The sequence below is a fragment of the Bombina bombina genome, chromosome 1 (genome assembly GCF_027579735.1).
Source record: "Bombina bombina isolate aBomBom1 chromosome 1, aBomBom1.pri, whole genome shotgun sequence".
Classification (NCBI taxonomy): Eukaryota; Metazoa; Chordata; class Amphibia; order Anura; family Bombinatoridae; genus Bombina; species Bombina bombina.
Window position 1 is genome coordinate 412053702 of NC_069499.1, and position 27620 is coordinate 412081321.

Here is a 27620-nt window from a genome sequence, read left to right on the forward strand (position 1 = left end):
CTTCTGCTGACTGCCTCCTTATCTCAAATCTTTTGATAGACTTGCATTTCAGGCAATTAGTGTTGACTCTTAAATAACTTCACGTGCATGAGCACAGTGTTATCTATATAGAACACATGAACTAACGTCCTCTAGCTGTGAAAAACTGGCAAATGCATTCAGCTAAGAGGTGGCCTTCAAGGGCTTGGAAATTAGCATATCAGCCTAGGTTTAGCTTATAACTAAGTACAACAAGAGAACAAAGCAAATTTGATGATAAAAGTAAATTAGAAAGTTGTTTGAAATTGCATGCCCTATCTGAATCATGAAAGTTTCATTTGGACTTTACTATCCTTTTAATACACTTTTTACCTCTGTGATTATTTTGTATCTAAGCCTCTGTCAAATGAACTGAGATAAGGGGGCAGTCTGCAGACATGCATTTTATTTTTAGAAAATCAGTGCAGGCTCATAAATACCTCTACACGAGTGAGCACAATGTTATCTATATGGCACACATGAACTAGCACCGTCTAGCAGTGAAAAACTGTTGAAATGCACTGAGATAATATGCTGCCTTCAAGGGTTTAAAATATTGCATATGAGCCTTCCTAGGTTTAACTTTCAACAAAGGACTAGACTGCCCCTTTAATGCCTTCTACAATGTGTTTCCAATGACTTGTAATACCAGCTACAGAGTATAAAAATGTAGGAGTAACTGTTCTTTAGGTTTATTTGTGTACATTAAATAAACTTATTTAAAATTACAACCCATTAGAATTGGAGGAGCTTGCAGGGAAATCAGACATCTAACATCAACAGTTGAGTTAAAGGGACATAAAACCCAATTTTTTTCTTTCATGATTTAGATATAACAAAATTTTAAACAACTTTCTAACTTACTTCTATTATCATATATTCTTCATTTTCTTGTTAGCCTTTGATGAAAAGCAGAAATATAAGCTCAGCAGTGTGCACGTGTCTGCAGCAGTGTATGGCAGCAGTTTTGCAACAATGTTATACATTAGCAGGAGCACTAGATGGCAGCACTATTTCCTTTCATGTAGTGCTTCAGGCATGTGCACGCTACCTACCTAGGTATCTCTTTAACAAAGAATAACATGAGAATTAAATAAATTTAATAATAGAAGTAAATTGGAAACTTTTTTTAAAAATTGTATTCTCCATCTGAATCATGAAAGAAAAAAATGTGGGTGTAATGTCCCTTTTAAATTGGAGGCTTTCAGCTATGCAAGGGAGACAGAAGGGTAAGGGGTAACTCCTGAACTGATTAAGCAATACAGAGGACACCATTATAAGTCGAGTCCCCCATTACATAGTCAGTTAAAATGTATGTGCTCTGCATTGTACACTCACAGCAGGGGAAAAAGTTGGTGTTTCTACTACACTAGTTCTCAGACTTCAGTTTATTCATCATAAAAAATAAAAATGAGATCCAAACAAGTGCAAACTATTATAAAGGCTTTTCTGACACTAACTTCTTGAATTGGATGGCTGCCTTCAAATGGTGTCTCTGCTGCATGCTGGGACTTGTAGTTTTTGCACATCCAAAACAGACCTCAGAAGGCATCTCAACTTCAATTCCCACAGGGCTGTACTCTCTTTGACTCCCTCTAAGTGGTGCCAAAGTCACAGTATAATTAAACTTTCATGATTAATCTTTCCCACCATCCCTGCAGAGATTGTTTTTTGGTGATCTCAGTCACAATACTGCCACCAAATACCAAAAAAGGTGTTACAGGAACACTAAACACACTGTAATTATAATTATATCTGCCTAGTATAAAAATATTGCTTGATACAATCATTTTTCAATATCCAAACTCCACCTATCTCTTGCCACATTTGGGAGGGGCCAATTCGGCTTGAGTCTGTAGCTGACAAGGCTAGCCACAGCCATAACGTTAGTATAAAGGTCTTTATTTTGCAGATGTTATCTGCTGAAGCCAGTTAGGGACAGATATGTAAGAACTGCTCTCCCCAGGACCTTATTAACGGGTGCACCACCCGGCTGATTTTATTGACCACCCGGCTAAAATTTTAGCCAATATTACAAATGTTTAATGTTTATTGCACAAATTATCTTTAAAAAAATATATGTTTAATTGTCAAATTCATTTTCGTAATATGGTATATTAGAAAAAGTATTACACTGCCTCCAGCCAGCTACTTTGCCTCCCTTTATATAGGCACAATGTACTATGACAAGCAGCTGATAAGAGTTCAAGGCTCCAGCAGGAATATCCAATCAAATGGGCTGGGTGCTCTCTCAAGCAGTCCCCACTGGGAAGTTGATTTCTGCAGCTGCCTCTTGTTTACATAGATTTACACAGCCAATACTGAAATAGTGCCATTTTTAGCATAGGTGGCAGTTTAAATAGGCAAAAAAATGTTTTTTTAAATAACAAAATACAGGTTAAGGAACTATTTAAAAACAATTTAATACACTCCAGTGGATAAAATGAATCAATGAGAACATTAAAAGGGATAATAGAGCACAATGCGAAACAATCCAAAAGAAAACAAAAGTATTGATTATACCAATTTTATACTTGCCTTGCTGTTCTCTAGGTGCCGCTTTACCCAAATTCAAGTACCTTTTTTCTTTCTATTTCTATTATATGTTTGCACTACAACCACAAACCTACAAATTCACATTCTCACAAACCTGTATATTGAATGCAAATAGAAAAGAAAGGAATAAGCCAGCTGCAAAGAAGAAAAGCAAGTTCTAGCCAACTTCACCTACCAGTGACATGGGTAGCCAATAATGTAATGCAGAGAAGTAAATGACTATGGTGGAATCACAGCCAAACGGTTCCCCCTATGATGTCTTGTAACCATATGCAGCACATAAGGCTATAAAAGGACAGCAAGGGGTGCATCTGTTAAATATTTCTCATAGTTTAAACATACATGATACAGTCTGCGGAGGTAGAAGCAACATAAAAAGCAGTGTAGGGCTGCATTTTTGTCCCCAGGACCTACATTCTGTAAAAGTTACTACCTAATTTTTAATCTGTCAACGACCATCTGGAAATACATTTACATCACCCAGTCCTGGGTTTTAAAAGGGAACAGTACCGTATCTCAACCCCCCCCCCCCCCCCTGCTGTGCTCCCATTAACTTGTTATACCAGTTATATGGAAATTGCTCGTTAAGATTTATTTTTGTACTTAAAATAGCTGGTTTTGCTCATTTAAAACACAAGTATTGGATTTTGTGTAACTTTCTGGACACTCAGCCCAATTGAATTGGCATGTTCTTGAGAACAATGACAAGTGGCTTTGATGAACAAAAGCAGCTATTTCAAATACAAAAATAAAACTCACGGCTGGTATAACAAATCATTGGGAACACATTGAATGGACACTAAAAAACTTGACATTTTTATATAAAATGTTTTCTTATATGTAGCAAAAGCTTTCCAACTTGCTTTACATTATTTTTTTTTGCACCCTTTTCATGTAATTTAGCTCTAAAATTGGGGGTTTTCAAATTCTCAAAGCTGGAAATGCCCAACGCAGACTACTCAAAGCTAAGCAAGCTACATTTCTTTCCCTTGAAGATGATAAACTGCAAAACAATGTACTTTATACTAAACAGAATTACCATGACTAGCCTTGTTGCCTGCAGACTAGAGCCCAAACTGGCAATTGCAGCAAACAAGATGTCAAGTCTAAACATTTGTAAAATGTTTCTAATTGGATTCAGTTCTATTTTATAGCAAGACAACAAAAATGTCATAAATACAAAGTGTCCCTTTAAGGGATAGAAAGGACAAAATTGAAATATACACGGGAGTATTTTAATGTGAAATAGAAGCAATGTTTGCAATATACTTTCATATGCACATGCATGCCTATACGGCATATGCACATATCCTGTGAGGGCCTGTGCACCAGTATTCAAACGCCATGCATGCTCAAAGAGTCAGCAGTAGCTTGTATGACACAAATGATGTCTTCAGAAGTAATAAACACCACTTCCAGCTGAGCTTGAATACTGGTGCACTGGCTCTTACAGGATATGTGCAAATGTCACAGAAAAACTGTAATAACTTTGCTAGAAGCATTTTTGATAATGGAAGTATAAAAAAAATTCTGTATCAATTTGAAATGCAAGAAGAAGAAAAAATTTAAGAATACAGTGCCCTTTTTAAGGCAGTCTAGACCAGCCCAGGTATTGTGTTGGAATTGAATTGTGAGGCAATGATGCTCATTTTAGTTCTGACCTTCCTATGCCTTTAAGAAGAAGAAAAAATGTAAAAATACAGTGTCCTTTTTAAGGCAGTCTAAACCAGCCCAGGTATTGTATTGTGCCCCCACCCCCCCCCCCCGGCCCCAAACAGAATATAACAGAATACAGGTATACCTCACTTTACAGCGCTTCACTTTACAGCGCTTCACTAATACAGCGCTTTGTGGAGCTGAAGTTCAACCTCCAAGGATTTTGAAACAGTGCTGTAATCTTCGTGAGATTGCAAGAAAAGTGACTGGCACCATTTTATTATGCTTAGTTCACTCTGTTTACAGCATTACAGTGCAATCTGTGTCTCAGTGCTATACTCTGGCAAATTGTACTACAATGATTGTCACTATTTTACAGGTACAGTATTTATTGAATACTGTGCTGTGCGAGTGTTAAAATAAATTTAGCGCTATTGTACACCTAATATAAGTTAGTTAAAACATGTTTTTAAGCTTTTAAACACACTGGCAAGTGAAAAGAAAGCTAAAACTGCCTTGTTCCACTTTAAGGCGGTTTTCACTTTACAGCGGGGCTCCGGTCCCTAACCCGCTGTATGAGTGGGGTATACCTGTACCGTATTCCAAATACCAAGGCAGACCCTGGTAATTACAGTGTTAGGCTATAGTACAAAAACATCTCTAAACTGAATTTATAGGTGGGGTCTACAGACAACTAATATAAAGGTTCAATTTGTGCAACTGGCAAATAATGCTGCACATGGAGGGGAAAAGCGCACATCATGAAAGATCAGAGTTTAATTTATTATAGTCATTTTCCTTTGATAACATTCCTTTTAGACAAAACAGATGACATTTTATTATCCTCAGGAAGTATTGATAAGCCAGTGTCTTTCCTTATGCACAGGTAATGTAGGAGACAACACCTTTTAATTAACTTGTGTCAAATCACTTGTACTACCATGGACCTGAGAAAATGTTTAGTTATTATTTCTAGGAATAAGGACAAAAAATATATATATATATCTTGTTTATGAAGCAAGTTTTTTTTCTGCTGTAGTGCAATTTACATACTGTGTGAGTGTGAAGATGTTTGGAATGCATAAAACACCTTGTTTGCTGCAATAGTTTTTCAAAATTCAGGCTCAACCCATAATTCTTATTTAGGGGAGCCAATCAAGACTTACTACTGGAGTAGACAAGGCTAGCCACGGTCTTGATGTTAGCAAAATCTGCACTGTTTGTCAGTTCTTATCTTTGCTGAAGCCAGTTAGGAATTGACACGGTGCAGGGTTAGTCTTGTGAAGCCTGCCGTGTGCAATCAATTATTAGAATTGGTATTGTCAGGCTTAAAGGGATATTCTACTGTAGAATTGTAACCCCTTTTAACAAAACCAGCTATTTCAAATACAAAAAAACACAAGAAGGAACAATGCCCCTTACACATAATACTCTGCAGCAAGTCATTTAGATAGAATGTGCAGTTTTAAGACTTTCCTATTTACTTCTATTATCAAATTATGCACAGTATTTGATATCAACTTTCTGAGGAACCAGCTACTTACTGAGCATGTGCAAAGGTTCATAGTGTATACACATAAGTCTGTGATTGGTGTGGTAGTTGTCAAATGATACAGGGCTGGCAAAATTAAATAAAAAAATAAAAATAAATTCTGGCAAATTTCAAAATCTACTGCTCATTTCAAATATAATGTGCTATTGCATTGTATTTTTGTTATACACTTGTAATTCTACTGTATTTAATGGTTCTTTAAAACACTTCAAGCAAAAACAAATTTTATAGTACAAGGTCCATTTATATTACAGGTAAGGGTCAAAATAAACCAAAATTATTTTGCAAAGCTATTTAAAATTGTCATATAAAATATTTAATAAGTAAAAGTGCTTACTGTCTCTTTAAGTCATGTAATTATCTGCCATACTAGGAGTTAAATAGATATGAAAGTAAAAATGAATGCTTCATGGTTCAAAGAGAGAATGCAAATTTTAATTTGAGACTTTTCAGTTTATTTCTTTTTTTTTAAAAAGTATTTGGTTCTTTTGGTATCCTTTGTTGAAAACATACCTAAGTGAATATGCTCTACTGGGTGCTAGCAGCAGATTGGTGGTTCTGCACATGTCTCTTGTAACTGGCTAACAATGTCTTCTGCTAGCTCTAAGTAGTGCATTACTGATCTAGAGCTGGATATAACAATATATTTAAAGGGACATGACACCCAAAATTTTCTTTCATGATTCAGATAGAGAATACGATTTTAAACAACTTTCCAATTTACTTCTATTTAATTTGCTTCCTTCTCTTGTCATCATTTGCTGAAAGGTTTATCTAGGCAAGTTCATGAGCAGCAGAGAAACTAGGTTCTAGCTGTTGATTGGTGGCTGCATATTTATATATTGAATGTGATTGGCTCACCCATGTGTTCAATTAGAAAATAGTAGTGCATTGCTGCTCCTTCAACAAATGATACCAAGAGAATGAAACAGATTATATAATAGAAGTAAATTAGAAAGTTGTTTAAAATTGTATTCTCTATCTGAATCATGACAGAAAAATGTTGGGTTTCATGTACCTTTAACTCCTCTGCATAGGTTAAAGCATTTTATTACACATCTAATGCTTGTATCTTGCTATAACGCATCAGTGCTTTTTTCATTGTGTTCTTCATGTAATGCAGTGCTATACAGGGAGAACAATAAATAAAGAATATACTGGCAAAACAAGCCGGGACAGAAGGATTACAGGGCCCTGCTGCCTAGTAAAGAGTTTACAATCTAAGTGGCAATTGGAGACAAAAGTAGGAACTAGCTAAGCTCACAATAAATATTATTCATGATTTTTGCAAATAGATAGGAAGGCCCCTGGCCAGATTTACCCAAGTCGGCTATGCAGCACTGTCCATTTTTTTTGACAAGGATATTCTTGCTCTTCAGATCTCGATGAGAAATGGCAGGTTTCCCCTGTGTACCAAATATCTCTACGTGCAGATGTGCCAGACCGCTAGCAATGGACAAGACGATCCGTAAACAGGTAACTGTGTCCAATGTGGTGACTTGCAAGTAGTCATACAGTGATCCTAACTCATGGTAATGTGTTATTAACCACAACTGTGTGCTGGAGTTTCTGGAAGTCATATCTGAAGCAATGAAACCTTAGGATTTAAAGAGAAAAAAAATTGAAATGTAGAAAAATAATTTTAAATGGTTATTTTGAAGAAAAAAAAAACAAAAAAACTCTAAACTTTGACATTAAATGGATAATAACGTAGGCTACTACAATATGTGATGCTACTTCAAAAAACATAATTTATGCTTACCTGATAAATTCCTTTCTTCTGTTGTGTGATCAGTCCACGGGTCATCATTACTTCTGGGATATAACTCCTCCCCAACAGGAAATGCAAGAGGATTCACCCAGCAGAGCTGCATATAGCTCCTCCCCTCTACGTCACTCCCAGTCATTCGACCAAGAATCAACGAGAAAGGAGAAACCAAGGGTGAAGTGGTGACTGGAGTATAATTTAAAAAATATTTACCTGCCTTAAAAAACAGGGCGGGCCGTGGACTGATCACACAACAGAAGAAAGGAATTTATCAGGTAAGCATAAATTATGTTTTCTTCTGTTATGTGTGATCAGTCCACGGGTCATCATTACTTCTGGGATACCAATACCAAAGCAAAAGTACACTGATGACGGGAGGGATAGGCAGGCTCATTATACAGAAGGAACCACTGCCTGAAGAACCTTTCTCCCAAAAATAGCCTCCGAAGAAGCAAAAGTGTCAAATTTGTAAAATTTGGAAAAAGTATGAAGCGAAGACCAAGTTGCAGCCTTGCAAATCTGTTCAACAGAGGCCTCATTCTTAAAGGCCCAAGTGGAAGCCACAGCTCTAGTAGAATGAGCTGTAATTCTTTCAGGAGGCTGCTGTCCAGCAGTCTCATAGGCTAAACGAATTATGCTACGAAGCCAGAAGGAGAGAGAGGTAGCCGAAGCCTTATGACCTCTCCTCTGACCAGAGTACACGACAAACAGGGAAGATGTTTGTCGAAAATCCTTAGTTGCCTGCAAGTAGAACTTGAGGGCACGAACTACATCCAGATTGTGTAGAAGACGTTCCTTCTTTGAAGAAGGATTCGGGCACAGGGAAGGAACCACGATCTCTTGATTGATGTTCCTGTTAGTGACTACCTTAGGTAAGAACCCAGGTTTAGTACGCAGAACTACCTTATCTGAATGAAAAATCAAATAAGGAGAATCACAATGTAAAGCTGATAACTCAGAGACTCTCCGAGCCGAAGAAATAGCCATTAAAAATAACACTTTCCAAGATAACAACTTTATATCAATGGAATGAAGGGGTTCAAACGGAACTCCTTGTAGAACGTTAAGAACAAGGTTTAAACTCCATGGCGGAGCAACAGTTTTAAACACAGGCTAGATTCTAGCTAAAGCCTGACAAAAGGCCTGGACGTCTGGATTTTCTGACAGACGCCTGTGCAACAAGATGGACAGAGCTGAGATCTGTCCCTTTAATGAACTAGCCGATAAACCCTTTTCTAAACCTTCTTGTAGAAAGGACAATATCCTAGGAATCCTAACCTTACTCCAGGAGTAACCTTTGGATTCGCACCAGTATAGGTATTTACGCCATATCTTATGGTAAATCCTTCTGGTAACAGGCTTCCTAGCCTGTATCAGGGTATCAATAACCGACTCAGAAAAACCACGTTTTGATAAAATCAAGCGTTCAATTTCCAAGCAGTCAGCTTCAGAGAAGTTAGATTTTGATGTTTGAATGGACCCTGTATCAGAAGGTCCTGTCTTAGAGGTAGAGACCAAGGTGGACAGGATGACATGTCCACTAGATCTGCATACCAAGTCCTGCGTGGCCATGCAGGCGCTATTAGAATCACTGATGCTCTCTCCTGTTTGATTTTGGCAATCAATCGAGGAAGCAGCGGGAAGGGTGGAAACACATAAGCCATCCCGAAGTTCCAAGGTGCTGTCAAAGCATCTATCAGAACCGCTCCCGGATCCCTGGATCTGGACCCGTAGCGAGGAAGTTTGGCGTTCTGGCGAGACGCCATGAGATCTATCTCTGGTTTGCCCCAACGTCAAAGTATTTGGGCAAGACCTCCGGATGAAGTTCCCACTCCCCCGGATGAAAAGTCTGGCGACTCAAGAAATCCGCCTCCCAGTTCTCCACTCCCGGGATGTGGATTGCTGACAGGTGGCAAGAGTGAGACTCTGCCCAGCGAATTATCTTTGATACTTCCATCATTGCTAGGGAGCTTCTTGTCCCTCCTTGATGGTTGATGTAAGCTACAGTCGTGATGTTGTCCGACTGAAACCTGATGAACCCCCGAGTTTTTAACTGGGGCCAAGCCAGAAGGGCATTGAGAACTGCTCTCAATTCCAGAATGTTTATTGGTAGGAGACTTTCCTCCTGATTCCATTGTCCCTGAGCCTTCAGAGAATTCCAGACAGCGCCCCAACCTAGTAGGCTGGCGTCTGTTGTTACAATTGTCCAGTCCGGCCTGCTGAATGGCATCCCCCTGGACAGATGTGGCCGAGAAAGCCACCATAGAAGAGAGTTTCTGGTCTCTTGATCCAGATTCAGAGTAGGGGACAAGTCTGAGTAATCCCCATTCCACTGACTCAGCATGCACAATTGCAGCGGTCTGAGATGTAGACGTGCAAAGGGTACTATGTCCATTGCTGCTACCATTAAGCCGATCACCTCCATGCATTGAGCTACTGACGGGAGTTGAATGGAATGAAGGACACGGCATACATTTAGAAGCTTTGTTAATCTGTCTTCTGTCAGATAAATCTTCATTTCTACAGAATCTATAAGAGTCCCCAAGAATGGAACTCTTGTGAGAGGAAAGAGAGAACTCTTCTTTACGTTCACTTTCCATCCATGCGACCTTAGAAATGCCAGAACTAACTCTGTATGAGACTTGGCAGTTTGAAAGCTTGAAGCTTGTATCAGAATGTCGTCTAGGTACGGAGCTACCGAAATTCCTCGCGGTCTTAGTACCGCCAGAAGGGCACCCAGAACCTTTGTGAAGATTCTTGGAGCCGTAGCCAATCCGAATGGAAGAGCTACAAACTGGTAATGCCTGTCTAAGAAGGCAAACCTTAGATACCGGTAATGATCTTTGTGAATCGGTATGTGAAGGTAAGCATCCTTTAAATCCACTGTGGTCATGTACTGACCCTTTTGGATCATGGGTAAGATTGTCCGAATAGTTTCCATTTTGAACGATGGAACTCTTAGGAATTTGTTTAGGATCTTTAAATCCAAGATTGGCCTGAAAGTTCCCTCTTTTTTGGGAACCACAAACAGGTTTGAGTAAAACCCTTGTCCTTGTTCCGACCGCGGAACCGGATGGATCACTCCCATTAATAACAGATCTTGTACACAGCGTAGAAACGCTTCTTTCTTTATCTGGTTTGTTGACAACCTTGACAGATGAAATCTCCCTCTTGGGGGAGAGAATTTGAAGTCTAGAAGGTATCCCTGAGATATGATCTCTAGCGCCCAGGGATCCTGAACATCTCTTGCCCAAGCCTGGGCGAAGAGAGAGAGTCTGCCTCCCACTAGATCCGGTCCGGGATCGGGGGCCCTCGATTCATGCTGTCTTAGGGGCAGCAGCAGGTTTCCTGGCCTGCTTGCCCTTGTTCCAGGACTGGTTAGGTTTCCAGCCTTGTCTGTAACGAGCAACGGCTCCTTCCTGTTTTGGTGCAGTGGAAGTTGGTGCTGCTCCTGCTTTGAAATTCCGAAAGGAACGAAAATTAGACTGTCTAGCCTTAGCTTTGGCTTTGTCTTGAGGCAGGGCGTGGCCCTTACCTCCTGTAATGTCAGCGATAATTTCTTTCAAACCGGGCCCAAATAAAGTTTGCCCTTTGAAAGGTATATTAAGTAATTTGGACTTAGAAGTTACATCAGCTGACCAGGATTTTAGCCACAGCGCCCTACGTGCCTGAATGGCGAATCCTGAGTTCTTAGCCGTAAGTTTGGTTAAATGTACTACGGCCTCCGAAATGAATGAATTAGCTAGTTTAAGGACTCTAAGCCTGTCCGTAATGTCGTCCAGCGTAGCTGAACTAAGGTTCTCTTCCAGAGACTCCATCCAAAATGCTGCCGCAGCCGTAATCGGCGCGATGCATGCAAGGGGTTGCAATATAAAACCTTGTTGAACAAACATTTTCTTAAGGTAACCCTCTAATTTTTTATCCATTGGATCTGAAAAAGCACAGCTATCCTCCACCGGGATAGTGGTACGCTTAGCTAAAGTAGAAACTGCTCCCTCCACCTTAGGGACCGTTTGCCATAAGTCCCGTGTGGTGGCGTCTATTGGAAACATCTTTCTAAATATTGGAGGGGGTGAGAACGGCACACCGGGTCTATCCCACTCCTTAGTAACAATTTCAGTTAGTCTCTTAGGTATAGGAAAAACGTCAGTACTCGCCGGTACCGCAAAGTATTTATCCAACCTACACAATTTCTCTGGTATTGCAACAGTGTTACAATCATTAAGAGCCGCTAAAACCTCCCCTAGTAATACACGGAGGTTCTCCAATTTAAATTTAAAATTTGAAATATCTGAATCCAATCTGTTTGGATCAGAACCGTCACCCACAGAATGAAGCTCTCCGTCCTCATGCTCTGCAAGCTGTGACGCAGTATCAGACATGGCTCTAGTATTATCAGCGCACTCTGTTCTCACCCCAGAGTGATCACGCTTGCCCCTTAGTTCTGGTAATTTAGCCAAAACTTCAGTCATAACAGTAGCCATATCTTGTAATGTTATCTGTAATGGCCGCCCAGATGTACTAGGCGTCACAATATCACGCACCTCCCGGGCGGGAGATGCAGGTACTGACACGTGAGGCGAGTTAGTCGGCATAACTCTCCCCTCGCTGTTTGGTGAAATTTGTTCAATTTGTACAGATTGGCTTTTATTTAAAGTAGCATCAATACAGTTAGTACATAAATTTCTATTGGGCTCCACCTTGGCATTGGAACAAATGACACAGGTATCTTCCTCTGAATCAGACATGTTTAACACACTAGCAAATAAACTTGCAACTTGGTTACAATCTTATTTAACAAAAACGTACTGTGCCTCAAAGAAGCACTAAACGATTAAATGACAGTTGAAATAATGAACTGAAAAACTGTTATAGCATCAATCCTTGAAAACAACACAACTTTTAGCAAAGGTTTGTTCCCATTAGTAAAGTAACAATAATTAAATTTGAAACGTAAAAATAAGAGAGCAACGTTTTTAATCACAGTCAATATATAAGTCTCACAGCTCTGCTGAGAGAATCTACCTCCCTTCAAAGAAGTTTGAAGACCCCTGAGTTCTGTTAGAGATGAACCGGATCATGCAGGAAATACAAGAGTAACTGACTGGAAATTTTTGATGCGTAGCAAAGAGCGCCAAAAACGGCCCCTCCCCCTCACACACAGCAGTGAGAGAGAAACGAAACTGTCACAATTAAAACAAGCAACTGCCAAGTGGAAAAATAATGCCCAAACATTTATTCACTCAGTACCTCAGAAAATGCAAACGATTCTACATTCCAGCAAAAACGTTTAACATAATAAATACCTATTAAAAGGTTTAATGTACTTTTTACAGAGTAATTCCAGTGAAGTACCATCCCCAGAATACTGAAGTGTAGAGTATACATACATGTCATTATAACGGTATGGCAGGATTTTCTCATCAATTCCATTCAGAAAATAAAAACTGCTACATACCTCAATGCAGATTCATCTGCCCGCTGTCCCCTGATCTGAAGCTTTTACCTCCCTCAGATGGCCGAGAAACAGCAATATGATCTTAACTACTCCGGTTAAAATCATAGTAAAAACTCTGGTAGATTCTTCTTCAAACTCTGCCAGAGAGGCAATAACACGCTCCGGTGCTATTGTAAAATAACAAACTTTTGATTGAAGTTATAAAAACTAAGTATAATCACCATAGTCCTCTCACACATCCTATCTAGTCGTTGGGTGCAAGAGAATGACTGGGAGTGACGTAGAGGGGAGGAGCTATATGCAGCTCTGCTGGGTGAATCCTCTTGCATTTCCTGTTGGGGAGGAGTTATATCCCAGAAGTAATGATGACCCGTGGACTGATCACACATAACAGAAGAAAAACAGGGTGCATAAATATCAATAATATTAAAAAATAAAATAAAAATTTGATTTAAATCAGATTTAATTTTTTTTTTATTTAAATAGGATTTTTATTTAAAAATGCTTTTTGAGTAAAAATCTACATGACATAATCATGAAAGAAAACTATTGTGTTTCATAAAGGGCATACAATTTTCAGATTTACTTCTATTATCAAATTTGCTTCATTCTATCGTTACTCTTTGTTGAAGGGGATTAATACTCTACTGGGTGAATCTAGCTCACATTAGAGCATTGCTATTGACCCTACTTATGTATGCTTTTCAATAATGGATACCAAGAAAACAAAATTAGATAAGAGAAGTTAATTGGAAATTGTTAAAAACATAATTTATGCTTACCAGATAAATTCCTTTCCTTCCGGATAGGGAGAGTCCACGGCTTCATTCCTTACTGATGGGAAATACAACACCTGGCCACCAGGGGGAGGCAAAGACACCCCAGTCAAAAGCTTAAATATCCCTCCCACTTCCTCATTACCCCAGTCATTCTGCCGAGGGAACAAGGAAATGTAGGAGAAATAACAGGGTATAAATGGTGCCAGAAGATAAATAATAGGAGGCCGCCCTTAGACAAGAAAAAACGGACGGGGGGCCGTGGACTCTCCCTATTCGGAAGAAAAGGAATTTATCTGGTAAGCATAAATTATGTTTTCCTTCCTAAGATAGGGAGAGTCCACGGCTTCATTCCTTATGGTTGGGGAAACTATACCCAAGCTCCAGAGGACACTGAATGAATAATGGAAGGGAACAAAAAGAAAGAGGCAGACCCTATTTTGAGGGCACCACAGCCTGCAAAAATTTTCTCCCGAAAGCTGCTTCAGCCGAGGAAAAACATCAAACTAGTAAAAATTAGAAAAAGTATGTGAGTACCAGGTAGCCGCCTTACAAATCTGATCCATAGAGGAATGAGCGGTTATCCTCTCAGGAGGATGATGTCCGTCTGTCTCGTAAGCTAAGCGGATGACACTCCTTAAGCAAAAAGATAGGGAAGTCGAAGTAGCCTTCTGCCCCTTACGCTTCCCAGAATAGACAACAAGCAAAGAGGAAGATTGTCTAAACTCCTTAGTAGCCTGAAGAAAGAACTTCAAGGCGTGAACCACATCCAAATGGTGAAGTAAACGTTCCTTCGATGGAGGAGGATTAGGACACAAGGAAGGAACCTTAGGAGGAAAACCTTATTTAGTACGTAAAACTGCCTTGTCTGCATGAAAAATCAGATAAGGGAGCTCACATCGCAAATCAGAGATCTCAGAAACTCTGCGCACAGAGGCAATAGACATTAAAAAGAGAACCTTCCAAGATAACAATTTAATGTCAACGGAATGCAGAGGCTCAAATGGAGCCTGTTATAAAACACAAAGAACAAGATTTAGGCTCCAATGATGAGCCCCAGATCTAAACACAGGTTTGATCCTAATCAGAGCCTTAACAAATGACTGAACGTCTGGAAGCTCAGTCAGCCTCTTGGGCAATAATGCACACAACTGTTGTAACACTAACGTGTCCAACCCTAGGGGGCGCTATAGTAATACCAATGGATTAGTGGATATGAGGATATGTAAAACCATCCAATGTGGATGTGACTATAAGTATGGTGTAGCTATAGTAAGCTTATAATTATGCAATAACCTATAATAATATAATGCATATAAATAAGTCACATTAAATGCATATAAATAAATCACATAAAATGCAACCAAAAAATTGAAATAACCAATTATAAGAATGCATCTTAAAAATATCTTAACTGAGTCTTTGTGAGAACTTATGACACAAGTTCAGGTGTTCAAAGTTTTCCAGATGTATTCATAAACGATTGTGATTCATCTATATCTGATAGTCCAAGTGGAACCAATTCAGATCAATTCGGATCAATGTGAGCAGCTCCTCATGGATAATCAGCAATAAACAGGAATCTGTGAAAATAATCCCAAAGAAAGAGGGCGCCTCCTAGTGCAACACTGGGATGGTGATAGAGTGAAGCAGATCTTGTACTGAAATAATACTCACAAAGAGAGCAGCACCAAGTGTGCTAAGTGTAGCAAGCTGGGAAATCACAGTGACACAGCGACACTGATCCTGCAATAGGATGTTGGGATCCAGGGATTCCAGGTGATGTGGTAGATAAAACAGGCTCAGGCTTCCAAATAATGCAACATATATTTATTTAAAAAGATGATAAAAAGAAAGGGTGTTGAGCTTCACCCAATTCAATATAAAAACAAATGTTGTAACAGATTGCAACGCGTTTCTCAGCTCAACTAGCCGTTTGCCTAAGGAAACAAGCATGAATAAGAGTATCAATGACACTTTTAGAGAAACTTCTCTTTGCTAAGACTAAGTGTTAAATCTCTACGCAGTCAGCCTCAGAGAATCTAACAGCAGACCTCTGCGACAAGGTAACTTCCACGGAAGAGATGAGGACATCCCCACTAAATCCGCGAACCACGTCCTTCGCAGCCACGATGGAGCAATCAGGATTACGGATACCCGCTCCTGCTTGATGTGGGCCACCACTCGAGGAAGAAGCGGTAATGGAGGAAATAGATTTATGAGTTTGAAACCTCTAGGGCACTGCTAGTGCATCTATTAGATCCACTTGGGGGTCCCTCGACCCGTACCAGGGTAGCTTGGTATTGTGACGGGACGCCATGAGATCTGTCTGCGGAATCCCCCACTTGCTGCATATCTCTGCAAACACCTTGGGATGGAGAGACCATTCCCCTGGGTGGAAGGATTGCCTGCTGAAAAAATCCGCCTCCCAGTTGTCCACACCCGGAATGTGGATTGCTGACAGCTAACAGCTGTGGGCCTCCGCCCACTCCAGAATCTAAGATACTTTCTTCATCGCCAAGGAACTTCTCGTTCCCCCCTGACGGTTGATGCAAGTCACTGAGGATATATTGTCTGATTGGAATCTGATAAACTGGGACGAACCCAGAAGTGGCCAAGCCTTCAAGGCATTAAAGATTGCCCGTAGTTCCAAAATTGATCAGGAAGGAGGACTCCTCCCGAGTCCACAACCCCTGTGCCTTCCTGGCTCCCCATCCGGATAGGCTTGTGTCCTTAGTCAAAATCTCCCAGGATGGTCTTAGGAAGCACGTCCCTCGGGACAGATGATCTGGACAGAGCCACCAAGAGAGTGATTCTCTCGACCAGCTGTCTAATACAATCTGTAAAGACAGATCAGAATGATCGCTGTTCCACTGTCTCAACATGCATTGTAAAGGTCTAAAACGGAACCTGACAATGATGGAATGATGTCCATGCAGAACACCATGAAACCAATCGCCTCCATACACTCACACAGTCACAGAGGAACTCAAGGAGGTCCAGGGGGCAAGACATGCTGAGGTTAGCTTGCAAAGTCTCTGGTCTGTTAGAAATATCCTCATGGATATTGAGTCTATTATAGCACCCAGGAATTCCACCCTGGTACTTGGGATAAGAGAACTCTTTTCCAAGTTTATCTTCCATCCATGTGATCGAAGAAGACTGAGAAGGGATTCTGAGTATTCTTCCGTAAGACGACAAGATGATGCTTGCACCAGAATATCGTCCAAGTATGGGGCTACTGTAATACCCTGAGTTCTGGCAATGGCTAAAAGAGCCCCCAGAGCCTTCATAAGTATTCTTGGAGCAGTAGCTAGGCCAAACAGAAGGGCAATGAACTGGAAGTGCTGGTCCAGGAATGCAAATCTCAGGAACGGAAAGTGTTCCCTGTGGATTGGAACATGAAGGCAAGCGTCCTTCAGATCTATAGTGGTCATAAACTGGCTTTCCTGAACTAAAGGAAGGATGGACCTTATCGTCTCCATCTTGAAGGAAGGGACACTGAGAAATTTGTTTAAGCACTTTAGGTCCAGAATTGGGCGGAAAGTTCCCTCCTTCTTTAGGACCACAAAAAGGTTTGAATAAAACCCCAAACCTCTTTCTTCGATAGGCACCAGGACAACAACTCGTAAGGATAATAGGTCCCGAACGCACCCTAGAAAGACATCCCTCTTTTCTGGTCTGTAGACAGGTTCAAGAGTTGGAATCTGCCCCTGGGCGGATGAGATTTGAAGTCTATCTTGTATCCCTGTGTAAGACCTCCAGGACCCACGGATCCTGTACGTCCCTGAACCAAGTGTCTGAAAAAAATGACAGTCTGAGCCCCTTCATGCCGATTTGTTTTTGGCGGGCTTCTTATTCTGCTTGGAATTATTCCAGGACTGAGCCGGCTTCCAAGTACTCTTGGGTTGCTCGGGCTAGGAGGAAAATTGTTGTCGTTGGGATTTGTCAGAATGTAAGGAACCCAAATTAGAAGATTGTCGTCCCTTAAACTTGTTCTTATCTTGCGGTAGGAAGGCACCCTTGCCTCCGGTAACCGTAGAAATAATGGAGTTGAGGCCTGGACCAAATAAAATCTTTCCCTTGAAGGGAAAAGAAAAGGAGTCTGGACTTAGAAGTCATATCCGCAGACCAAGACTTCAACCAGAGCGCCAGGCGGGCTAGGACCGCAAAGCCAGAGGCCTTTGCATTTAGGCGAATAATTTGCATGTTTGCATCACAGATAAAAGAATTAGCAATTCTCAGAGCTTTAAATCTGTCTTAAATATCCTCGAGGGGATACTCCACCTCAGTGAGTTCAGACAAAGAGTCGCATCAGTAGTTAGCTGCTCCGGCAACCGCGGTAACTGCAGCCTCCTGTTGAAATAAAAATCCTGTATGTTGAAACATCTTTCTCAGAAAGGTTTCCATTTTCTTATCCATTGGCTCTCTGAACGAAGAACTATCCTCAAGAGGTATAGTAATATGTTTAGCAAGCGTAGAGATAGCACCATCCACCTTAGGAATGAAGCCCCACAAATCCAGTTGAGAGTCGGGGACCGGGAAAAACTTTTTTAAAAAGTAGATGAGGGGAAAAAGGAAGATCCAATTCTTTCCCATTTGTTGTTAAAAATATTTGCCATTTTAACAGACACGGGAAAAGTCAAATGAGCTTTCCCGTCTTCGGAAATTCTGTCTAATTTAGGTATCATAGGTTCTTCAGTCAGTGCGGCCTCCGGAAACCTCTAACGTAGACAGAACCTCCTTTAATAAAAAAATGCAAGTGTTCAATTTTAAATCTAAAGGAAGGTTCCTCCACAGCAGGAGACTTAGACGCTAAAGACTCCGACCCCGAAAGTTCACCTTCTGAAGCTACAGAGGTTAACTCATCATCGGATAACTGGGACATAGTAGCTTAATCCGATAAATATTTAGATGACTCCAGGTCAGGAGAGCTATGTTTAACCTTTCTCTTGCGTTTGTTAGAACAAGGTAATGCACTGAGGGCCGCAGACACTGCCGTTTGTAACTGCGCCTCAAAGTCCGCAGGAAGAAGGTCCCTTCCGGATGGAGAATAAGATGTGCCACGGGGAACTGCATGTAGAGTGGATACTTTAGCAAGGGTAGTAATCTAACGGGACGCTGAGTCCTGAGAGGTAGACGGCTCAGGGGGACTAATAGCCTTAGCAGGCTTGCTCGCTTCTTAGACTTTATAACGGTGTTAAGGCATGCAGAACATAAATTGAGTGGGCGGGAAACCACGGACTCTTCACAATATAAACAGGTATGATTTAGTACAGAAGAAATACCTTCTAACATGTCAGGGTCCTCCATAGCTCAGGTTATACCCACAGAAGGACACAAATATTATAAATAAATAATATTTATATATATATATATATATATATATATATATATATATATATATATATATATATATATATATTCCCAATGGCTGGGCCACTCACCACCTTCTAGACCCAGACAGTTAAAAGAGGAAACGCTCTCCTCAGGTTGAAGTCTCAGCCGGAATGGAGGAAATGAACATAGACCACATGCTATGAAAAATACAGCAAGTTAAGGAGCTGTGCAACACTTTCAAAAACGAAAGTAAAACCTGTTTGTTCCAGCCAAAAACACAGTCTATAAGCCCAACTGTTCAATAAACACCCCTCAGATATTAACCCTGAATCCTATCAAGGTATAAAGGATCCACACTGTGAACCTGTTATAGCGTTTTATGTGTAAAAAATTAAAACGCTCTTACCTCCAGGATCCATGCTGTGGAACAAAACACAGCCTCTCAAGTGTGACAGTCTTATAGCAGAACTCCTGACATGGACTTGAGTGAGAGAAAGCAAGCAGTGAAACTCGTAAACACTGATTGCTTAGGAGCTGTTAGCAGTAGTCAGGATTTTTTTGCAGAAAAACTTTCCCTGCATCTCCAGACTCTAACTTTCATAAATACTCTCACTGAGAGGTTGACATGACTACTTAAAACTCCAGTTCTATCTCGAAGGGCAGATACCCTTTTTTTCAGGACTCTCTGACACTTCTCTGCCACCTCCTATCGTGACAAAAGGCAAAGAATGACTGTAATAATGAGGAAGTGGGAGGGATATTTAAGCCTTTGGCCGGTGTGTCTTTGCCTCCTCCTGGTGGCCAGGTGTTGTATTTCCCAACAGTAAGGAATGAAGCCGTGGACTCTCCCTATCAAACGAAGGAAAATTGCATGTTTTCTGAAACATTAAAGTTTAATTTTGACTTTACAGTCCCTTTAATGCTATTTCTTCCCTGCAAATCTATGTACACATAATCAACCCATGCAAAGGTTCAAGAAGCTCACTGAATAGAAGATTGTTTGAAATGGAATAGATCTGCACAAGGACCTAACAGTGAGGAGGGAGGGGCAAGCATTAAAAAATATTTCAATAGTTATTATTAAAGGGACAGTATACACTCATTTTCATATAACTGCATGTAATAGACACTACTATAAAGAATAAGATGTACAGATACCGATATAAAAATCCAGTATAAAATGGTTTAAAAACGTACTTAGAAGCTTTCAGTTTAGCTCTGTTGAAAAGGTAGTTGGAAAGCCCACTGCAAGTGGGAAATAAGACACTACCCCCCCCTCCCCCTTCTTTTGCATATGAAAAGACCCTTTACACAAACAGGAGCAAGCTGGAGAAGGCAGCTGACAGTATTCAAATAAAACTTTGGGGCTTGGTTAGGAGTCTGAAAATCAGAGCAATGTTACTTAAAAATAAGCAAATTTATACATTTTAATAAATAAAAAAAACTTTATGGGCTTTATAAATAGATCATCTACAAAACATTTATGCAAAGAAAAACTGAGTGTATAATGGCCCTTTAAGGTAATAATTTTTCTCCTTACAATAAAGTACTGCTGAAAATTTGATCAAATTTAAATGGATTAACCTATTAAACTGGATATGGTTCACCTCCCAATAATTTCATTCATTTCAATGATCTATCTATGCATATCTAATAATATATAACCAAATCAATAATGGTCTAATATAACTGGAAAATAATCTGAAAAGCTATTTTTCAAAAAAATTAAAACCATATTTAAATAAATAGATTTAAAAGCAGTCTTACTGACTAGTGATTTAAATCAAATCCACCCTGTCAAAAACAATATGAAGTTATAAGACATTGGGCTCCTCCCATTTATTCAGCTGCACACAAGAAAAACTTCTATATAACCACCATGAGCACATGACCCCTCATTTGAAAGAGGACACTTGCCCCATTTTTGTGTATATTTTGGGAATAAGAATTTAGCACACACTAAAGTCACCAAGTAGACAGGGTATAGCATGAAATCTCCCTGTTAAAAGCAAAGTTGTTTTATTATTTTTCTCTTTATGGGTATTAGTGGATGTTTATGGGAGTTAGTGTGCGCCTTATCCCCTAAAGTCAATATAATAGGTAGCTGATAGTCATTGTTATGACAATTGCCGAATAATGACAGGGCTATGTAACTATAAAAAGTAAAATCAATTTTCATGGTATTATAAACAATCATTTACAATTTAGAAAGACATCAGTCTCTCCAGATCACATTCAGTTCAATTAAGATTTCGTTTTCTTACTGAGTTTTAGTACAAAGACAGTTTGAAAACAAAACAGTATGATGTGTTTTAATGAAGGGGAAATCAGATTTCAGACATACACCACATGTAGAGACAGGTTTTAACTATGCTAAATACTTCTCCATTACCTCTGTTGAGTCATCATATTGTACTTTAATGTGGTCTTAAAAATGTATAGTGTGAACAAATCTACAAAAAGAAACAGTAGTTTTAAAACTAGTTTAGTACTTTTTGGGATAGAGAACTAAAATCGCTTTCTTTGAATGGCCCACATGTTTAACCCCTTAGATGTCAGAGGGAGCTCTCTCTACAGAATGTCCTGCTGCTCTCTGGAAGGCAAAGGGTTAATCAAAAGGAAGTAGCGGGCCAAAACAAACCTAGCGTACAAATAGACAATGGGCAAGTGTATGAAAATAATAATAAACAACAAGACAGAACTCAAAGCACTCAAGAAGAAACAAAGTTTTTATAACTCAACCATGTAATCCTACATTTAAGCCTAATATCTTAGTCTGGCGTTTTTCAATGCATTACATTACATAAATTGCAAGCAGAGGCACATTTAGCAGTCTTACACACTTATATTCTATGTTTTTAATCGTAATCCACCTATTAAAAAGCAGAGGCCATCTGTAAAGGTGCCTGCCTAGACAATAAGTGTCTACTTATAAAAGAAAGAAGCCAAAAACACGCTAAATGTAATACACAAGCCTCAGGCGTCTGTAAAATACACCCAATTTAATTGATTTGTTTTTACTAGAAGATGCACTGTATTTTACAATTAGAGGCTCAACACATTGAAGTACAAGAAACAATCACTTGATTTGCTCAGCCAATGTCTGAGCATGCAGACATACACAAGAAAATATGCACGTCTGGAATGTGTAGCTTCCTAAGACAAAAGAAAACTAAAGAATGAACACACTGGAGGAAAAAAAAAACAAAAAAAAAAAAACCTGAAAATAAGGATTAAACAGATTGAAGGGCTAAAGAAATCCAGGAGTGATTCCGTTTAATCAGAACCTTACTAACTAAAGGTTAGGAAGATAGGATATATATATATATATATATATATATATATATATATATATATATATATATATATATATATACATACATACACACATATATACATACACACATACTGTATGGTGACAGATAAGGTCAGACAACCATGTTATAAATAAATTCTCTCTTAAGCCTATATTTTTAAGATAGTACATATTTTTTAGCTACCGAATCCTTACCTTCTGCCGTTAAAGTCAATTTCAGATTATATATATATATATATATATATATATATAGATAGAGAGACAGAGAGACAGAGAGACAGAGAGACAGCGAGACAGAGAGACAGAGAGACAGAGAGACAGAGAGACAGCGAGACAGAGAGACAGAGAGACAGAGAGACAGAGAGACAGAGAGACAGAGAGACAGAGAGACAGAGAGACAGAGAGACAGAGAGACAGAGAGACAGAGAGACAGAGAGACAGAGAGACAGAGAGATAATTTTTTTAAGGGATAGTAAACACCAAAAATGTTATTGTTTAAAAAGATAGATAATCCCTTTATTTACCATTCACCAGTTTTGCATAACCAACACTGTTATAGAAATATATTTTTTACCTCTGTAATTACCTTGTATCTAAACTTCTGCTGACTGCCTCCTTATCTCAGATCTTTCGTCAGACTTGCATTTCAGGCAATGAGTGCTGACTCTTAAAGGAATAGTCTAGTCAAAATTAAATGATCATGATTCAGATAGAGCATGCAATTTTATGCAACTTTCTAAATTTACCTGTTATAAATTGTTCTTCATTCTCTTGGTATCATTATTTGAATGTAAGCTTAGGAGCCGGCCCATTTTTGGGTCAGCACCTGTGTAGCACTTGCTGATTGGTGGCTATATTTAGTGCTACCCAGATGCTGAACCAAAAATGGGACAGCTCATATTCTTACATTATTGCTTTTTCAAATAAAGATAAAAAGAGAACAAAGAAATATGAATAGGAGTAAATTAGAAAGTTGCATGCCCCATCTAAATAATGAAAGAAAAAAAAATGGGTTTTATATCCCTTTAAGAGACAGTAAAATTCAAAAATGTTTCCAGAAAAGTAAGTTTTTTTCTGTGGCATACACACATATGCTGTGAGGGCTTGTGCATCAGTATTAAAACACCACACCACCCTCTCAGTCAGTGGTGGCTTGCAAGACACAAATTAAATCTTCACAGAAATAATACACACCATCTTCAGCTCTCTGAGCTTGAATACTGGTGCACAGGATATGTGCGTATGCAGCAGAAAAACAAATAACTTTTACTAGCAGCATTTTTGCTAATGGAAGTATATTGCAAAAATAATTATTCTTCAAATTGAGATGCATTTATGCACATTTCAATTTTGACCTTTCTATCCCTTTAAAATTTAACGTGATTACTTTGCACCTTAAAGGGACAGTCTACACTAAAATTGTTATTGTTTGTAACGATAGACAACGCCTTTACTACCCATTCCCCAGCTTTGCACAATCAACATCGATATATTAATATACTTTATAACATTTAAACCTCTAAATTTGCCTGTTTCTAAGCCACTATAGACAGCCTCGTATCAAATGATTTTGGATTTGTTTTTCACAACAGGAGACTGCTAGTTCATATGGGCCATATAGATAACGTTGTGTTCACGCCCATGGAGTTAAAGATTTCGCACAGCACAGTACTAAATGCAAGTCAAAAGATAATAAAATGTCATGTGATCAGGGGGCTTTCAGAAGATGCTTAGATACAAGGTAATCGCAGAGGTAAAAAGTATATTAATATAACTGTGTTGATTATGCAAAACTGGGGAATGGGTAATAAAGGGATTATCTATCTTTTAAAACAATAAAAATTATATTGTAGACTGTCCCTTACATGGAAAAACTTAAGAGATTTTTTTTAAATTTAAATGAATGATTATTCCAACGCAGCGGTCGCCAACCAGTGGTCCATGGACCACTGGTGGTCCACGAAAAGATGCTGGTGGTCCTTGACACCATCAAGCATTAATCTCCTCTAATGGTGTCACCCCCCTGGCTAGACATTAGTGAAAACCGACGGAGGAGTTAAATTACAATCACCCTACGCACGTTGCGTAGTACTACACAATTTGCGTAGCTAGATTGTATGTTTAACTCCTCCCGTTCGGCGGGCTGCTCAGAGGAAGATGCTTCCATTCTAAAGCCAGTAGAGGTTGGTATAGTCTTGGCTTGAAATAGTGTAATTAAAGTATATAAAAAAAAAAAAAAATCTTACATTTTTTTTTCTCATACTTCATTTATTTTCTTTCCCTTTACCTGTCTCTTTGTAGTAGTTTTTCTAACTCCTTCAGATGGACTTACATCACTGTGTGTCTTCCTCCCCTCCATTTTCTTTTTAATTAAATATTTAATTAAATTCTAAATTTTCCCGCGCACAAAGCCCTTCCACCTGAATTCCAGTAATTGTCATCCAGCAGATCAGCCATATCCCACCAGTATTATAGTAATTGCCAGTAACATAAGTCGTGATTAGCTCACATCCTTATTGAGAGCTTTCTGATATAAACTTAATTTAGAACTCCAATGTCTGTCCATGATCATAAGTAGTTTTGAATAATTCCTAACTGGGGAGGTAACTTGAAAGTCTTGTTGTCCTTTTAAAGGGACAGTCAACACCAGAATTATTGTTGTTTTAAAAGATAGATAATCCCTTAATTTACCCATTGCTCAGATTTGCATAACCAACACAGTTATAATTATACTAGATTTACCTCTGTAATTATCTTGTATCTAAGCCTCTGCAGATTGCCCAGTTATTTCAGTTCTTTTGACAGAATTGTATTTTAGACAATCAGTGCTCATTCCTCTGTAAATTCACGTGCATGAGCTCAATGTTATCTATATGTGTGACAGACCCTTCTGTCAGGACTGAAAGAGTTAACTGTGTTTAGCTTTAAGAATCTAATTTCTAAAGACAGGTTTTCTGGCCTCAGCTATTGTGTGCTATAATTACATTTAAGTAATAAACAGGCCATTGTTTAATCACCCTCAGAGAACAGACGCTAGGTGATAAGACAAGCCAAATGTGTTTAAGTTGTTATCTGCCTAAGTAAAGTATTTAAGTAATATAATTCTATTGTATCATGTCAAGGGCGCTTCTCCCTTTTATCTAATGTACAACATTCTTTCAACCCCCATCTGTGGGGGGGTCAAAAACCTGTATAAATCTGTGTGCTGCCTTCAAATAAAGTTATTATCCTGTTTTAAACCTGAAATGTGGAGCTTGGTCTCATGTTTGCAGGGAAACTGATCAAGGTTGTGAAGTGCTGATTCTGTATGCAGGACATTGTTCATCTGGTATTAACCCTTGGTATACAGTTGGTACCGTAACATTGGTGGCAAGCGACGGAATGAACCTTATCGCCCAGAAGAGCAACTACACAAGCCAGTAACCTCAGGAAGAGGGGGATTATTACAATACTGACTAAGATGGAAAGAGTACCAGGGACAGAAGGAACCAATGGGCCCAGCATATCAGACAGAACCCCTGAAGAAGCAAGCTTTGATCGGGCAGTTAAAATAAGACTGGCATATTATGGCCCCAACCCATCTGCGGAAATTATCGACCGGGTCATAGCAGCTGTGGAGGCCAACCTACTTCGCCAAAGCGGCGCTGCAGCAGCCCAAGTCACAGGAACCCCAGTGGAAAAGAGAAAAGTAAATTTTGCAGCTTTTAAAAACTTCCTGGAAACAGAAGGAGAGATTGATGGGTACCTTGCGGATTTTGAGAGGCAATGTGCACTACACCAGGTACCCGCAGAGGACTGGGTCATGATATTATCCGGAAAATTATCCGGCCGGGCCAGTGAGGCTTTTCGGGCCATTCCAGATGAGGAAGTCGGGGATTATAATACTGTAAAAGAGGCTCTGCTCTCCAGGTATGCGGTTACACCGGAGGCATACCGGAGGCGGTTCAGAGACACTGTTAAATTGGCTGGTGATTCCTACGTTGAGTGGGCATATAAGGTGCACCGCACAGCATCGCACTGGATGGCGGGGTGCCAAGCCGTGTCTGGGGAAGAGGTGCTGCAGCTATTCCTGTTGGAACATTGCTTTGACAAGTTATCAGCAGGAGTTAGAGAGTGGGTTCGGGACCGTAAACCCTCCACCCTGCATGAAGCGGCTCGCTTGGCAGATGAGTATACGGATGCCCGCAAACTGGACACTGCTACCACTAAGCCCCCTGCCAGAGTGGAGTACAGACCCCCAGTCACCCCAGCACCTGCCAGTTACCAACCCCCAGCGCACCGCTATACCACACGGTCTCGGGCCACGAACTACCCTCAGAGAGCCTGGTTCAATTCGCGGGGCTACTCACAACCGATTCGGTGCTTTAGATGTAAGCAACTAGGGCACAAAAGACCAGAGTGTCCCCTAAATGCAGCGAACCAAGCACAGTCCTGGAGAAGACCCGCCGGCGGAATCCCACGTAACCCTCAGCCTGCGGCCCGCTACGTAGAGGCGCAAGAATGCTGGGGCATCCTACATGAGGCAGACCTTGTGCAAGCTGCCCACCGGAATAACCGGCAACTGGTTAAAGTGAATGGGAAGGAGGTCAGTGGTCTACGGGATACTGGTGCTACCATGACCTTGCTTCGAAAGAACTTGGTGTCTGAGAAACAGCACACAGGAGACACTGTGGCTGTGAGGGTAGCAGGGGGCACTGTGTTCCGCCTGCCTGTTGCCAGGGTGCATTTGGATTGGGGAGGGGGCGCTAGACCTGTGAATGTGGGGGTCATGAAGGATTTACCAGCTGATGTTCTCCTTGGAAATACCTTGGTCCCCCTTGTTTCTGCCTATGCTCCCATGGGTCCCGCTGATGTTAACCCTGTGACTACCCGTGCTCAGATCCGTGCAGCAGAGACTGACCCCCCTGCTGCTAAGCCCCAGGACGCTGAGCTCAGTAAATCTCTATCCGCTATTGATATGTGGGAGTCACGTTACAATGCGCTGATGAAGGAGAAGAGTCACGTAGAGGATAAAATGGTCACGTTAAATAATCATGTAACAGTGCTAGCGGGAGAGAAGAGGAGTGCAGAGGAAAAAGCACGTTTAGAACAGGAATCTCTGCTAGACAAGCTGCACCGACAGACTGCAGAAAACACCAGCTTGAGAGTGGAACATGAAACATTAAGGACAAACTTAGTGA

The 27620-nt window shown here is 40.1% G+C and overlaps 1 protein-coding gene across 1 annotated transcript in view; it reads right to left on the reverse strand.

Moving 5' to 3' along the window:
- ACVR1 (activin A receptor type 1) overlaps positions 1-27620 on the reverse strand; it is a 166291-nt gene that overhangs the window by 24661 nt on the left and 114010 nt on the right. The window contains exon 7 of the mRNA XM_053698318.1: positions 7104-7379. Coding sequence (XP_053554293.1) covers positions 7104-7379 — 276 coding nt within the window. The remainder of the gene's footprint in view (positions 1-7103; positions 7380-27620) is intronic.